This window comes from Eretmochelys imbricata, chromosome 3 (genome assembly GCF_965152235.1).
Source record: "Eretmochelys imbricata isolate rEreImb1 chromosome 3, rEreImb1.hap1, whole genome shotgun sequence".
Classification (NCBI taxonomy): domain Eukaryota; kingdom Metazoa; phylum Chordata; order Testudines; family Cheloniidae; genus Eretmochelys; species Eretmochelys imbricata.
This window is the reverse complement of record NC_135574.1, coordinates 26,404,274-26,419,889: the sequence shown is the minus strand read 5'-3', so window position 1 is coordinate 26,419,889 and position 15,616 is coordinate 26,404,274. Positions and strand designations below refer to the sequence as shown.

The window sequence follows — 15,616 nt, the reverse complement described above, 5'->3', positions numbered from 1 at the left end:
GGATATAAACTGGCCACCAGGAAGTCTAGACTTGAAATTAGACAAAGGTTTCTAACCATCAGAGGAGTAAAGTTCTGGAATAGCCTTCCAAGGGAAGCAGTGGGGGCAAAAGACCTATCTGGCTTCAAGATTAAACTCAATAAGTTTCTGGAGGAGATGGTATGATGGGATAACATGATTTTGGCAATTTAATTGATCTTTAACTATTCATGGTAAATAGGCCCAGTGGCCTGTGATGGGATGTTAGATGGGGTGGGATCTGAGTTACTACAGAGAATTCTTTCCAGCGTATCTGGCTGGTGAATCTTGCCCACATGCTCAGGGTTCAGCTGATCGCCATATTTGGGGTTGGGAAGGAATTTTCCTCCAGGGCAGATTGGAAGAGGCCCTGGAGGGTTTTTGCCTTCCTCTGACACAGTCCTCTGCAGCATGGGGCACAGGTCACTTGCTGGAGGATTCTCTGCACCTTGAAGTCTTTAAACCATGATTTGAGGACTTCAGTAGCTCAGACATAGGTGAGAGGTTTTTCGCAGGAATGGGTGAGTGAGATTCTGTGGCCTGCATTATGCAGGAGGTCAGACTAGATCAGAATGGTCCCTTCTGACCTTAATATCTATGACTGTGAAGAGGCGGTGGTTAAATGCCAGTTAATACAAAATATCATTGAACTATGATTGTCTTCCAAATGATGGATAGGAAGCTGGTCAAAATGTAGTGACTTCCCCCATTGTGAAGGAATAAAGACTAACTTAGATTCAAGTTGGGACACAATTGCTTTTCAAATTTATGGTCTTGCCTGTAGAAAAGAAGCATTTATGAAAGCTACTCTAAAATGTTTACGTTCTCATTGTTTTGTCTTGTTCAGCAATTGGATCAGATGGTCTGTGTTGCCAAAGCAGGGAGATAAAGGAATGGCATGGATGCAGAGCAACTAAAGGAGTGACTAAAGGTAGCTATAAAATGATTTAAGTATGCATTCTGAAAACAATGAGTTTCTGAAACTTGAGTATCTTTGACTTTCTACCTTGTCAACTATTCTCAGTTTAAGTTGGTTGCATTCAGAATAGTCACTGTGGATCTGGGCTAATGTACACTGGCTCACAGTCTTATACAGATTGAAGACCTTAAGAAGAAATGTACTTTTGCATATTCAAGTTGTTTTACTAATTATCTTACCAGAAAATCCTTCAGTCTTCCTCTTGACGTAACCAAGCTAACTGCTTTGATGAAACTGAAATTTAAATGTTGTATATGTCCTCTTTTTTTTTTTTTTTTTTACTTTATTTTTTTAAGGAAAATATTATTATGAAGTATCCTGTCATGACCAGGGCTTGTGCAGAACTGGGTGGGCCACTATGCAGGCTTCATTGGATTTGGGTGAGTTTTTTCTTCATAAAATAAAAAATTCTGAAGTTCAGCTGGTCTACAGGGGTCAGTGCCATAGAGAGCATATAATCTCCTGCTCCAGTCTTCCAGAGAACAAGTAGAGGGGACATCTGTGGGGATTGCATTGGAGGGAGAGCAAACCCATGGGTGTGGAGCTCTTTTCATTCAAACACTGCTAAGCAGCCAGGAAGAGATCTGCCTGCAGAGGGGATACACTCTCGCTTTCTGTTTCTATTTTCATAGTTGATTAAAATATAGATGAGTAGAGACTGAAAAAAGTCAGCATGCCATCTTAGAGATGGTGTTCGAGGGTGCACCAAGGCAGTGAAAATTATTTAAAAGCAAGTGTTGTTCCCTTGCACGATGGAAATCCAAACAGTTGAGTCTGACATGGTTTGAGATGGTAGCAAAAAAGGATCTGTGACCTGCAACTTGAACAGTAACAATGATATTGTTTAACTTGAGTTTAGGCACTGACAAATTTGGCTTTGGCTATGGTGGAACTGGAAAGAAGTCACATAACAAACAGTTTGACAGTTATGGTGAGGTAAGTTTCAATCATTAAGTGGCTAGAAATGTTATTTCTAGTAAATAACATCCATTTTAGAAATTAAAATATTTGTGTTAGCCACATACTGTACCATATGTATAATATAGATTGCTGCTTTAAAGGCCAGGCATTGAATTAAACATAAAAATTCCAGATTTGTGCTATATTATTTACACAAGCATACTGACCCAACAGGCCCACATCTTAAAACTTACAGCTACGTATAAAGTGAAGAAATAGTCTCACCTCCTGGACTTATTTCTGGGGCTTTTCTTTCCATTGTCGTCATTGTCCTGTATGCAACTGATCTCCTTATGGGTATTCACCACCACCACAATGAGGACCTTGTATTGCATTGAGCAGTAATTAAGGAGTTTGTTTCACATTACCTTATTGCTTCACTTACTGCACACTATGTTTGTTTGGTTTTGGTCACACTATATCAATACAATGAAATCAGTCAGACCTAAACCTTTTACATCTTAGCTGTTCAGTTGAGAATTGGATTTTTGTTTCCCATTAAAACTGCTTTTTCCGGTTTCTGTTCTAGCCTTTTTGAAATTATAGTTAGGCATGCAAGCTTCTGAATTTATCTGAATTCCTCTGACACAATGTATATGGATCTGAGTAACTCAGCAGAAACCTAATTTTAATAATTATCTTTAATATTATTGGTGAACTGTCCAAAGCTTATGCATTGCAGCTTTTGCAGCTGTTAAAAAAAAAAACAAAAAAACAAAAAAAACTTTCTGATTACTAAAATTGAAGTACTTTATAATAACCCAAGGGTTATTGAAGAGGTGCTACATTAAATATTTTTGAAAGATGTTCAGTGCAATCTCTTGTTTGTACCTGTATAAATTGACATGGAAGTAGGCTTGCATGATTTCTCATAAACTGAGATTGCGTGTCTAATAAATCCATATTTAGTGCACTTCCACTCACACTTGAATCTATTCCAAAAGTATATTTTTGGTTTTATGAACAAACTAATTATGTGAAATCAGACTTTCTTGTAACATTAAGTATGTTAAGATGTCAATTTTGTCTGTTCTAACACTTATATTTTGAGGAAAAGTGTGCTGTTCAGAGAAGAGTTGTGGGTGTTAAATCAAATTCAAAACAGTATCTGCTTGTGAAGCAGTTTGGGTCAGATAAACTCTGAAGATTAACAATCTGAACACTTTACATTTTATTAAAAAAAAAAGAAAAACTACTCTAAATCAGTTTGTTCTGTTTTCAATCTGTCTTCCATTGTAGGAATTCACTATGCATGATACAGTTGGGTGCTATCTGGATATAGACAAGGGGCAAATAAAGTTCTCCAAAAATGGTAAGTTCTGATTTATTATTTTTTTTTCTTCTTCTTCTTTTGACAGTCTAACTTTTCACCCTAATTGTTTTTAAATGTATTATGTTCTCAGGGAAAGACCTTGGCATTGCATTTGAAATCCCACCACATATAAAGAGCCAAGCACTCTTTGCAGCCTGTGTTCTGAAGGTAAGTTATGAATCTGTCACAAATATAATATATAATCACGTGAGAATTGTTCCAATCCAGTTTTAAATATCCAGTATTGATCATACTCAGTAACTATTCTTTTTATATAAAATCTTATGCATTCTTGCCTTGGTTACTATCTCCACCTCATTGGCCACTCTGCTCCTTGCATCTTTTCTATCAGCAATCTGCTGATGAAGTTGTCCTCTCACAGAAATGGAGTACTGTGTGGAAGGGTTAGGGTTTTAACTTTTCTCAGATTTGGTAAACAAATTAGTGTAAGTTTGCATTTTGCAATATTAAAGTAAACATTTAATTCTCTCAGCACTACTGTCTTGTCCACCCACTCTATAACCATTGAGTAACTTAACAGTTAAAAGAATAGCCAAAAATGCTAGCGTATAATGTAGGTGGGAAAATTTGCTAAGAACCTTAACTCTTTCTTTTAAATTCTCAACCCTAATGTTACAACAGTGCATTAGTGTAGCATTCTCCACTGATTATTAAGTTATAAATGCTGTCAATTATTATAATGTATGTCTAATGTATGAAGTCCCTTCAGTGAAACTTTTCAGGGCAGTCAAAGACTTAGATATGATGCAATCAATTTATGCAGTTTAAAAGGCAGTACTACTCAATGAGTCAGGCATGGTTAAAATATTGAAGTTCACAAGGGGCTTACGTCATATTAAAATTGGAGACTTTGATTCAGAAGAAAACCGATATCTTAAACACCCCACAAGTAAGAGCAGGAAATAGACAAACGAATCCAAACTCTCCATCAGACGGTTTACGTTCAGCTTTGTTTACAACTCACTTTTGTGAGGTGTGCTTTTTTTAAAAGATTAAAAAGCTTTACTATGTTACTATAGACTTATGGCTGATTCCCACAAATATTTTATGGAAGTGATTATATATAATATAATTTTATCACAATGTCTGAAATGTTTTGTGAAACTATTTATTTATTTATTACTTATTTACTTACTTACTTACTTCAGAATGCTGAATTGAAATTCAATTTTGGTGAAGAAGACCTTAAGTTTCCACCAAAGGATGGATTTATTGCTCTTTGCAAAGCTCCTGATGGAAATGTTCTGAAATCGCAGCACGCAGGTATGTTTTTGGGGGGAAGGATAGTCTGGAGACTAAGTGGGATTTTTCAGAAAGGCTTTGAATTGGCCTAATTGTGCCTATTAAAGACACTTGATGCTTGACCATTGATTTCAGTTGGAGCAGAATTAGGTTAACATGGAGCACTTTTGCAAATCTCACCCTAAGTCTTAACTCTATATAGTCTAATACTTCATGTGAAGTTGGCATTTTTTAGCTATTTAGTCTATGCATATCCAACTCCAATTTATGGGAATTCAACTTAATTATAAAAAGACACCCACTTCAAGGATTAGCAGTTTTTCATTAAAGGATGACCAGTGAATGGTTCATGCTGTATGGGTAATATGAACATTTGTCTTGCTCTGATTTGTTTTTGAGTGGGGAATTACACTTTTAGTACAAAATGTACATCTGGAGGTGAAGATTTCTACTAGCTGCAAATGAGTAAAGTTGGCCATAGCAATGATTTTTTTTTTTTGTAAATGTAGTAAATAACTCCTTTTAAAAGGTGCATTCTCAAGGGTGTGTTTTTTGTTTTGTTGTTTGTTTTTGAACTGTCATGTCTAGAAAATTATTTCTAACAATGAATTTAAAGATGTGAAATTTAACTCTCTCAACTACAAATGTTTTCTTCTCTAGGAAATGCACAAGTGGCTCAAACAAAGAACCTTCCTAATGCTCCAAAAGCATTAATTGTGGAACCATCCAGAGAGTTAGCAGAACAAACTTTGAACAACGTAAAACAATTCAAGAAATACGTTGATAATCCTAAATTAAGGTAACATCTCTTCAAATGTTATCTGCAATCCAGGTAACATTCCAGTTACTTTTGGTCCGTATGGATGATGTCAAAACCTATCCAAATAGGAACAGTGGATATTTGTTTAGGCCATCTCTACCTGATGTGGTGTGTGTTTGGGGTTTTGCCTTAGGTTGTCAAATGTATGTCTAATGCTCCCTTAAGTTTGAAAAATGGAAGAAAACAAGTAATCACAGTATCATAGAAGTGTAGGTCTAGAAAAGACCTTGCGGTCAAGTGCAACTTCCCTGCACTGAGGCAGGATCAAGTATACCTAGAGACCATCGCTGAGGGGGGGTGGGTGTGTGTGTGTGTGTGTGTGTGTTGTGTTTGTGTTCAGCCTGTTTTTTAAAAACCCCAATTATGGATATTCCACAACCTTTTAGGTAACCTACTCCGACACTTAATTACCCATATAGCTTAGAAACTTTTCCTAGTACCTAGCCTAAATCTCCCAGATTAAGCCCATTTATTTCTTTTCCTAATTTCAGTGGCCCCTGACAACTTTTTGTTGATCTCCTCTGGACTCCCTTCAGTTTGTCCCCATCTCTCCGAAAGGGTGGCACCCCAAATTGGAGACAGTGCTTCAGCTGAGGCCTCACTAGTGCCAAGTAGAGGAGGATAACTACTTCCCATGTCTTACATATGACACTCCTATGAATACAACCTAGAATAAGAGACTTTTTCACAGTTGCATCACATTGTGGACTCATTCAGTTTTTTGTTCACTCTAGCCCCCAGATCCTTTCCAAAAGTACCACCACTAACCCAGTTATTCCCCAGGTAGTAGTTGTGCATTTAATTTCCCCATACATACCCCATCAAGTGTAGTAGTTTGAACTTGTTGAATTCAGACCAATTCCCCAGTTTGTCAAGGTTATTCTGAATTCTAATCCTGTCCTGCAAAGTGCTTGCAACCCCTCCCAGCTTAATGACGTCATAAGCATATTTTCTAAGCAGACTCTCCACTCCATTATCCAAACATTAATGAGAATATTGGATAGACTGATCCCTGTGAAACCCCATTAGATATGCCCTCCCAGTTTGATAGCAAACCATTGATAACTACTCTTTTTTTGAGTATGGTGTTTCATCCAGTTGTGCACCCACTTTATAGTAACTTCTGATAGACCACGTTTCCTTAACTTGCTTGTGAGAATGTCATGTGGGACTGTATCAGAAGCCTGACTAGTAGATATATCATGATTTTAGTGTTCTTCTCTCTTCCCCTTCCTTTTCCCCCCCCCTTCACCCCTCCTCCAATTCACTAGGCCAGTAACCATAGAGAAGGAAATTACGTTGGTTTGGTATGATTTTGTTTCCAATAAATCCATGCTGACTATTCCTCATAACCTGTTATCGTCTAGGTGCTTACAAAATGTTTAATTTGTTCAGTATGTTTCCAGGTATTAAAGTTAGGCTGACTGGTCTATAATTCCTTGGATCCTCTTTGTTCCTCTTATAGCACCTATCTGTGTTTGCCCTTTTCTAGTCCTCTGTTTCAGCTAGTTCCTTAACTATCCTTGGGTGAATTTCATCAGGTTCTGCCTCTTTAAATATAGATATATTTTACCTAAATGTTCTTTTGACCTGTTCTTTCCTTATTTTTACATGCGTTCCTTCCCCCTTGTTAATATTAATTACATAGAGTAGCTGGCCACCATACTACTTCTTAGTGAAGACTAAAGCAAAATAAGCATTAAATACCTCAGCCTTCTTAACATCAATTATTGGCTCTCCTTGTTTTGCTTTTGCAGGTTATTATAGCCCCATTACAAATGAACTAGTACAATAGACCTGTGTTTCTTTTGCTCTAGTGTAATCAGGGCACAAGTCACGTGGTTTATATGTGGATGCTCATTATGGAGGTGGTGTGTTTTTTTGTTAAAGTAGTTTTTTTACCTAAAAAATATTTTGATCAAATGAAGAAACATTAGCAAACTCAAGACTACATTTAAAAAGAGAGCACTGAATTGTAGAGCTAGAAGATTTGATTAGTGTATGTATAGCTCGCTGCATTCATAATTTCTGAGAACATAATTTAACATGTCATAAATTATATAGTGTACGTTTAATCTTATACGTATCTTTTGAAAGGATAGGGATGTTTAATGCATTTGTCACTCTTGTAATTTCACATTCCTTTTTTTACATTTTGCTACTGTTTGTTTAATTCCAGAAGTGTGAATTTCAATCACATTCTGGTCTTAAATATGTGCATATGTATTGTAGGTCACAATTTTATCCAGTGCTATTATTTTTTTTTCTTGATGCTTAGTTTAAAACAGGTTAGTATTTTTATCAGTCTCTTTAAAAATATGCAGTGTTATAGCTGTCTTTGGTCCCAGGATATTGGAGTTTCAAGGTAGGTAAGGTAATATCTTTTATTGGACCAACTTCTGTTGGTGAAAGAGACAAGCTTTCAAGCTCACACAGAGGTGAAGAAGAGCTCTGGGTAATCTCCTTAAACACAATTCTCTAGCGTGAGGTACGTATAGATAATGGAGTACAGAATACCAAGCCAGCTGATTAGTTACTCCGTTGGATACGCAAAGGGCCACAGTCTGGAGAATAAGATATGTCTATAACGTACAAATATAAAAGTTTCAAAAACTAAGTTTTTTTTCTACAATTCTGTTTTAGGGAACTCCTAATTATTGGTGGTGTTGCTGCAAGAGATCAACTTTCCATTCTGGAAAATGGTGTAAGTTGTGTTCTTATCACTAACTTAAACTTTATAGTTGTGGTGTTCCACAGCCCAAATTCCCTGACAACGTTGCACTCCATATAGCTTCTGTAAGTCTGATAAAATGAAATGAGTGGTATGTTGCCCAACTACTGTGGTATTCTACTGTTTTGTTTCCCTCAGACAGAGAAATTGATCAAATTAAGCCAGGTAAGGTAAATAGTTTTTAATTTGTATTAAGGCTGTTAACTTTAGTCATTCAGTTCTGGGGGAGAAGAAGAAGAAGAAAAGAAGAAAAAATTCTCCAAAAACCTAACACAATTCATAGTTGTAGCTGTGTACCCGATTATCTAAATACGTGTACTGCTTTTCAGGAATTGTTCTGTCTCTAGATTAGTTTGGAAACTGCATCTATTGGTTTTTCACCAAAAAAGGATCCTAATTTGTCGTCGTCTCCTCCTCCTCCCTGTTTCCCCTGTTTTGGAGGAGATGTGAGGAAGGGTTTCATTACATAAGCTTTGCTGTCATGCTGCTGTTGTTTTTACCTATGTAGGCCATGGTAATGCTGGCTTACTGTAACACTAAATAGCTTTTTGCTTTGGGCATTGAGACACATGGGCCTCAAAACGTAGAGCCTTAATTGGATGTCTGGAAACTAGCAGAATTAAACCTGGTGGATGGGGGGAAATACAAACCTTATGTTCTGTAAGAAAAGCAGGTGCATTTATGAGTAAGGTAATTCATAGACCAAGACAAAATCGTATCACCTCCAGCCATAATCCTGTCAGGTCTCCTAAGCTGAGCGGTATTATTCTTGTATGGGATACGTTTAAGGAAAATACAGGCACTGAAGGAAATGACTGTTTTCTGTCTGTATTGGATCAGAACCTGAGCCCCAGCATGGTGTTAAACATCGTGTTGCTGAAGGTACAATCTTTCAGAGGAGTTGTAAAAACCAGGGTCCTAAGCACATACAGTAATTAAAGGTCCTATAGCACGAGGTCGTTATTAGTGTCTTAAAGAAATTCTAACCTTTACTATGTTCTGCCTGCTTTATAGATTTAGTGAAAACTATCCTTTCACCTCTTCAAACTCAAGAGATTTACAAATTAGAATCCTCTTTCTGGTGCATTCTAATAGATACAATGTCTGACATTTAGTTTACCTAAATATTCTCTGCAGTCTTATTCATTTTTCAGTCTTAAGCTTTTGTTTAGTGTGTCTGTGCTAATCATAGAATATCAGGGTTGGAAGGGACCCCTGAAGGTCATCTAGTCCAACCCCCTGCTCGAAGCAGGACCAATTCCCAGTTAAATCATCCCAGCCAGGGCTTTGTCAAGCCTGACCTTAAAAACTTCCAAGGAAGGAGATTCCACCACCTCCCTAGGCAACGCATTCCAGTGTTTCACCACCCTCTTAGTGAAAAAGTTTTTCCTAATATCCAATCTAAACCTCCCCCACTGCAACTTGAGGCCATTACTCCTCGTTCTGTCATCTGCTACCATTGAGAACAGTCTAGAGCCATCCTCTTTGGAACCCCCTTTCAGGTAGTTGAAAGCAGCTATCAAATCCCCCCTCATTCTTCTCTTCTGCAGGCTAAACAATCCCAGCTCCCTCAGCCTCTCCTCATAAGTCATGTGTTCTAGACCCCTAATCATTTTTGTTGCCCTTCGCTGGACTCTCTCCAATTTATCCACATCCTTCTTGTAGTGTGGGGCCCAAAACTGGACACAGTACTCCAGATGAGGCCTCACCAATGTCGAATAGAGGGGGACGATCACGTCCCTCGATCTGCTCGCTGTGCCCCTACTTATACATCCCAAAATGCCATTGGCCTTCTTGGCAACAAGGGCACACTGCTGACTCATATCCAGCTTCTCGTCCACTGTCACCCCTAGGTCCTTTTCCGCAGAACTGCTGCCTAGCCATTCGGTCCCTAGTCTGTAGCGGTGCATTGGATTCTTCCGTCCTAAGTGCAGGACCCTGCACTTATCCTTATTGAACCTCATCAGATTTCTTTTGGCCCAATCCTCCAATTTGTCTAGGTCCTTCTGTATCCTATCCCTCCCCTCCAGCGTATCTACCACTCCTCCCAGTTTAGTATCGTCCGCAAATTTGCTGAGAGTGCAATCCACACCATCCTCCAGATCATTTATGAAGATATTGAACAAAACCGGCCCCAGGACCGACCCCTGGGGCACTCCACTTGACACCGGCTGCCAACTAGACATGGAGCCATTGATCACTACCCGTTGAGCCCGACAATCTAGCCAGCTTTCTACCCACCCTATAGTGCATTCATCCAGCCCATACTTCCTTAACTTGCTGACAAGAATACTGTGGGAGACCGTGTCAAAAGCTTTGCTAAAGTCAAGAAACAATACATCCACTGCTTTCCCTTCATCCACAGAACCAGTAATCTCATCATAAAAGGCGATTAGATTAGTCAGGCATGACCTTCCCTTGGTGAATCCATGCTGGCTGTTCCTGATCACTTTCCTCTCATGCAAGTACTTCAAGATTGATTCTTTGAGGACCTGCTCCATGATTTTTCCAGGGACTGAGGTGAGGCTGACTGGCCTGTAGTTCCCAGGATCCTCCTTCTTCCCTTTTTTAAAGATTGGCACTACATTAGCCTTTTTCCAGTCATCCGGGACTTCCCCGGTTCGCCACGAGTTTTCAAAGATAATGGCCAATGGCTCTGCAATCACAGCCGCCAATTCCTTCAGCACTCTCGGATGCAACTCGTCCGGCCCCATGGACTTGTGCACGTCCAGCTTTTCTAAATAGTCCCTAACCACCTCTATCTCCACAGAGGGCTGGCCATCTCTTCCCCATTTTGTGATGCCCAGCGTAGCAGTCTGGGAGCTGACCTGCTAATCTGCTACTGTTTGACCCCAGAAGTGACTGCAGTTCTTGATATGGGAAACACATCCCATATGTATCTATAAAATGCATTGGAGTACATTTGGCTTTGTGCCTAGAAATAACAGGCTCATTCATTACTCCACTGTGATTCATCCCCTGAACACCATCCATCCTGCTCACTAAACAAGGCTAGGGTCCTGTTGAAAAAAATAGTGCGTGATCATGTAATTAAACTGGTATCATATAATGCATACATACTAGGTGGCCAAATAAGGTTGCACAGGCAGCCTTAATGCTGGCTTTTCTTGCCATTTGGGTACTTGACTTTGCAACCTTTATATTAATTAAAAAAAAAGGGGGGGGGGATTTCTATCATGTAGGTTATAAACAGTGTGTTTAAACCCTTAGAGGCCACAGCAGACCTTTTCCACTTAAGCAAATGGAGGAACTGGTAGCAGAAGTAGGCTGTTATCCTCTAATGTGGATCAGCCCCTAGAGGCGGATGCAATACCCATTTTATTAATGGGTTTCACAGGTATTTGCTGATAGTGTAGAGACTGAACATTCTTGGGTTCAATTTCAGGCTCTGTAGGAGATTGTGCCCTATTGGCTGTAGACCATTCTGCCCTAAAGCTCTCATCTGGCCCCGCAGGGGTTTTGTTTTTTTAATTGGGATTTTTTTTTTTTTTTGGCTTGGCCAAATTTTAGATATATTGTTAAAGGAATGGCAAAAATAATTTCACTGATCACAAAGGTGATTCTCCCCCCTCCCCCTTGCAAAATATCAAGTCTCTGCATCAATGCATGGAGGACTTAGAACTTCTCAATTAGGTGACTGGAAGATTTTTTTTTCCTTTCATCAACCTTGTTGTCTGAAACAGTTGAAAGTTTCAGCTACAGTGGTTCCAAAGATATTTAGTGTGAACCAGATATAGTTATAAGTTATAAAGCTAACAGCAACTGAAAACATGGTCTTTTAATGGAAAGGGTTGTGCAACCTTAATCGCAACACTCTGACTCTGCATGGAATTTCCTAAATTTAGTGTTAAGTTTTGACTTGCTAAATGTACTTAAAAAACCTTTTATTATTTTATAGGTGGACATAGTTGTGGGAACCCCTGGAAGGTTGGATGACTTGGTGTCAACTGGAAAGCTTAACTTATCTCAAGTTAGATTCCTGGTTCTTGATGAAGCTGTAAGTAAAGAAAAAACTCATATTTAGGTTTATACATTGTGGTATTGCTTGTGAGATCAAAACTTATCTGTGGCAATTTGATTTACTGTTAAAAATGAAGTTTTCATTGCCCTAGAGTTAAAGCAATTATGTATGTAAATGCATTCGTGACAGCTCAATATCCTCGTGTTTCAGGGTTAGTTATACTAGTTAGTGTTTGTAAATGCAGCATGCCCCATTCCTGCACTTGCATTGCATCCAAGGTATGGACTGAACCAGTCATCTCCCTGAAATATGGAGACCATGAGTGGTCACAAGGCTTTCAAACAGCTTCACCTTCAGAAAAACTTAAATGGCTATTCTCAAAAGAAGTCTTTTCACCTTGTAACAGAGGAATCTTACATGGAAGTAGCAGCCTCAAAGGCAGCTTTGTGACTCTATAAAGCCCTTGGGAAGAAGCTGCTATCACAAGATTTGATGTAATACGATTTAATGCAAACATTAAAAAAAGTACTATGGAAAAATACCTAATTTGCTAACTTTGAAAATACTACCTAGGCTGAATTTATGCAACTGCAGTCACAAGTGTCACACTTCTGATTTTAGTTAATCTTCTAAATCTAGCTTTGACACTAATTTGGGTGGTTTGAAGAAAATTAAGATGGACTCTTTTGAGGTGGGTTTTAGGTATTGATTAAGATAAACTAGTTTTTCTTCCTTGTTGGCGTTTAGTTTTTTCCAAAACCTGATTTCACCAGCTCTTGGAATTGTGTGGGCTATTCTGAACTTTTGTTCTAGTCAAAAAGCTACAATTGTGCTGTTTCAGGTTTCCTGATTCAGTTTATTTCAGTAGAGAAAACTTTAAAGTGCAGCAGCTGGTCTAGGGGGTTTGTTGTGTCCACTTTAAATAAACTGGAGTTGTAGGAATTTTTCCCTTTTGGTACTGCTGTCCCAGCCAGACTAGCCCATCTAGCCAGACTAGAGTTTTAAAAGAGCATCAGAGTCTATATCCTAATATTTGTTTGTCTAATTGAGTAAATTAACAAAAGGTATTGTAGCTTCTCTTTTTGATTCCCAATGTAGGATGGCCTTCTTCTCCAAGGTTATTCAGACTTCATAAACAGAATCCACGGTCAAATTCCTCAGATAACTTCAGATGGAAAAAGACTGCAGGTATAATGCTATCTATTATAATCAGCAGTCCCTTTTTAACATGTTACAAGTTGTTGAATTTTATCAGTGTGATGCATGTTTTTCTTTTATGGGGTAGTTTAATACTTTTGTGTTCACTTTCTTTTATTTGTTTCAACGTTGGTTCACACGTTATTGGGCTCATTACAGGGGTAACTGGGTACAGTTTAATGGCCTGTGATATACTGGCCTACAACTCTCTGAATCTACCTTCCACCATAAGTGGTTACCTACTTTTTTTATCTTACTCAAATAGTTTTTTATAGATGACTGTCTGCTAATTAAAGGTATAATGTCGGATTTTTATTTAGAAAGTCAGCAACTTCCTGAAATTACTATTTCTGTTTCTTAGTGTTTACAGAAGATACTCCTGACTTTAATCTGCTGGTCCTTCATGGCTTTCATTTTTTGGCTCAGTTCAAAACTAGCATCTTAAAATTACTCAAGATAACCAACCATTTCAGCCCAACAATGTAAAGGGAAACATACATTTTTACATTATTTAAATATACTCTTACTAAAAGAATGCTTTCAATTTGAAAAGAGAACATTTGTAGGCTAGAAACTACATAGAATGCCATCAAGAGCTGTGTACTTCCTCATTATGAAAAAAGTGCATGACCTTTTTAAAAAACAAACAAAACACTAGAACTATAGTCTACTACTTGGTTCTAGATGTAACTCAAATTAGTGGTGATAAAACAACTTTCGTAATCTGCAGTATTACTGTAGGCATTTTCATATGAAAATTATACTTGGAACAGATACATGCCAACCCTAAAAATGTCCACATTCAGAGATCTGTAAAATTGTAAAGTACCCATGTGATGTATAACAATTCTTCAGATATATACACTTCATTTCTGCTCTGTGTTGCCTCTTCTTTAGCTGCCAATAATGCTACTTTTCTTGACCAGGAATGAGTGGGCAGCTGATTTTAGAGAACAATGGAGTAATTATTTCACTTGTCCAGAAAGATCTTCATATGGCTGGTTTCCATCAATCTCTATAGAGTCAGAAGTAGGGAGGCAAAAAGTTCTCTGCATGATACCAACCTACAAGACCCTTCTGGATTTTATTCTCTCCACCTAAACTCTTGACCAGTAAAAGTCACCTATTATGGTGTTCATAGCTTTGGTAAAACTTCTTGCCCTAAAGTGTTCGTTTTTTGTGTTTTTTCTTAAGGTTATTGTGTGTTCTGCAACTCTACATTCTTTTGATGTGAAGAAACTATCTGAGAAGATCATGCATTTCCCCACTTGGGTTGACTTAAAAGGAGAGGATTCTGTCCCAGAAACTGTGCACCATGTTGTTGTTCCTGTGAATCCTAAAAATGACAAACAATGGGAAAGGCTTGGCAAGAATCATATCAGGGTAAGTGGTTTGTAGTTGCTTATTATACCACAATAGATGAAACTTAATTTAAAAAAAAAACTTTTTTTACTTTCAGGCTACACAGTGATTTAAACTGCTAGAACCTGAACTTAACCATGTGGGACCAACTGCCACTGTAGCCTATTGAAATGGCTGCATGTATCTGAATATAGGATTTGGGGTATTGATTGTAGTGTGAAGTCCATGTTGTCAACATAATATTGCAGATCTAATAAAACTCAAATTCTGCAAGACTATTGCACTTGCAGTGCCTGAGTCAACTAGGAATCTGGATGAAAGAGACCTGATTGCCAGCAAACTTTAATGAGTTTGAGTTGCAGGGGAAAGCATTATACCTGGGCTTTTTTTTGGTATAGTGTTCCATAGCCCAGACATTGTGGCCTGTATTATCTTTCCCCTGTGACTGGTCAGGAGTCTGTAAATAAGTCTTTCTAATGTAGACCTTGCTGTGGTGGTCCATGCCCTTATCAAGACCAACTATGCTAATGGGCTTTACAGATGGAGATTGGCAACTGCAGTGTCAGTTTTGGCTGATTAATTCTAGGCTCTTGTTTTCAGATTGACCAGTTTTGCCTGGCTAAATGAAGCGTATAGATTTTTTTTTTCTTTTGTAATTTTTTGCTCTTTAAACTATTCATTTGATGGAATTTCAAATAAGGACAGGATGTAGTCCTGAATGGGGCAAGCACCCAACACCTCTGACAACGTGACCTTACACACATGCTGTGCAGAGGGGTGACCTTTTGCTCTACCAAATGACATCCTCCATTGAGTGTGAGGCAGGTTGCCATTTGGAGAACAAAATAACATCCTTCATGCAGCAAAAATGCTGGCATGTCGTTCTGGTGCAATCCAGCCCCACTGCAGCACAGGAGTAAGCTTCTCTTCTGAGAGACATGGACAACTGACCTCATTCCCTGCTACCCTAAACAAAATAATTACAGAGGTAG

General features: G+C 38.4%; 1 protein-coding gene across 2 annotated transcripts in view; it reads left to right on the top strand.

Annotated features, from left to right (window-relative positions):
* Positions 1–15,616, top strand: part of DDX1 (DEAD-box helicase 1) — a 34,676-nt gene that overhangs the window by 9,902 nt on the left and 9,158 nt on the right. For both annotated transcript variants that reach the window (XM_077812508.1, XM_077812509.1), the window contains 11 exons: positions 866–949; positions 1,294–1,377; positions 1,857–1,933; positions 3,197–3,269; positions 3,361–3,437; positions 4,439–4,553; positions 5,193–5,331; positions 7,996–8,056; positions 12,003–12,101; positions 13,164–13,253; positions 14,457–14,645. In XM_077812508.1, the coding sequence (XP_077668634.1) occupies positions 866–949; positions 1,294–1,377; positions 1,857–1,933; positions 3,197–3,269; positions 3,361–3,437; positions 4,439–4,553; positions 5,193–5,331; positions 7,996–8,056; positions 12,003–12,101; positions 13,164–13,253; positions 14,457–14,645 (1,088 nt within the window). The remainder of the gene's footprint in view (positions 1–865; positions 950–1,293; positions 1,378–1,856; positions 1,934–3,196; positions 3,270–3,360; positions 3,438–4,438; positions 4,554–5,192; positions 5,332–7,995; positions 8,057–12,002; positions 12,102–13,163; positions 13,254–14,456; positions 14,646–15,616) is intronic.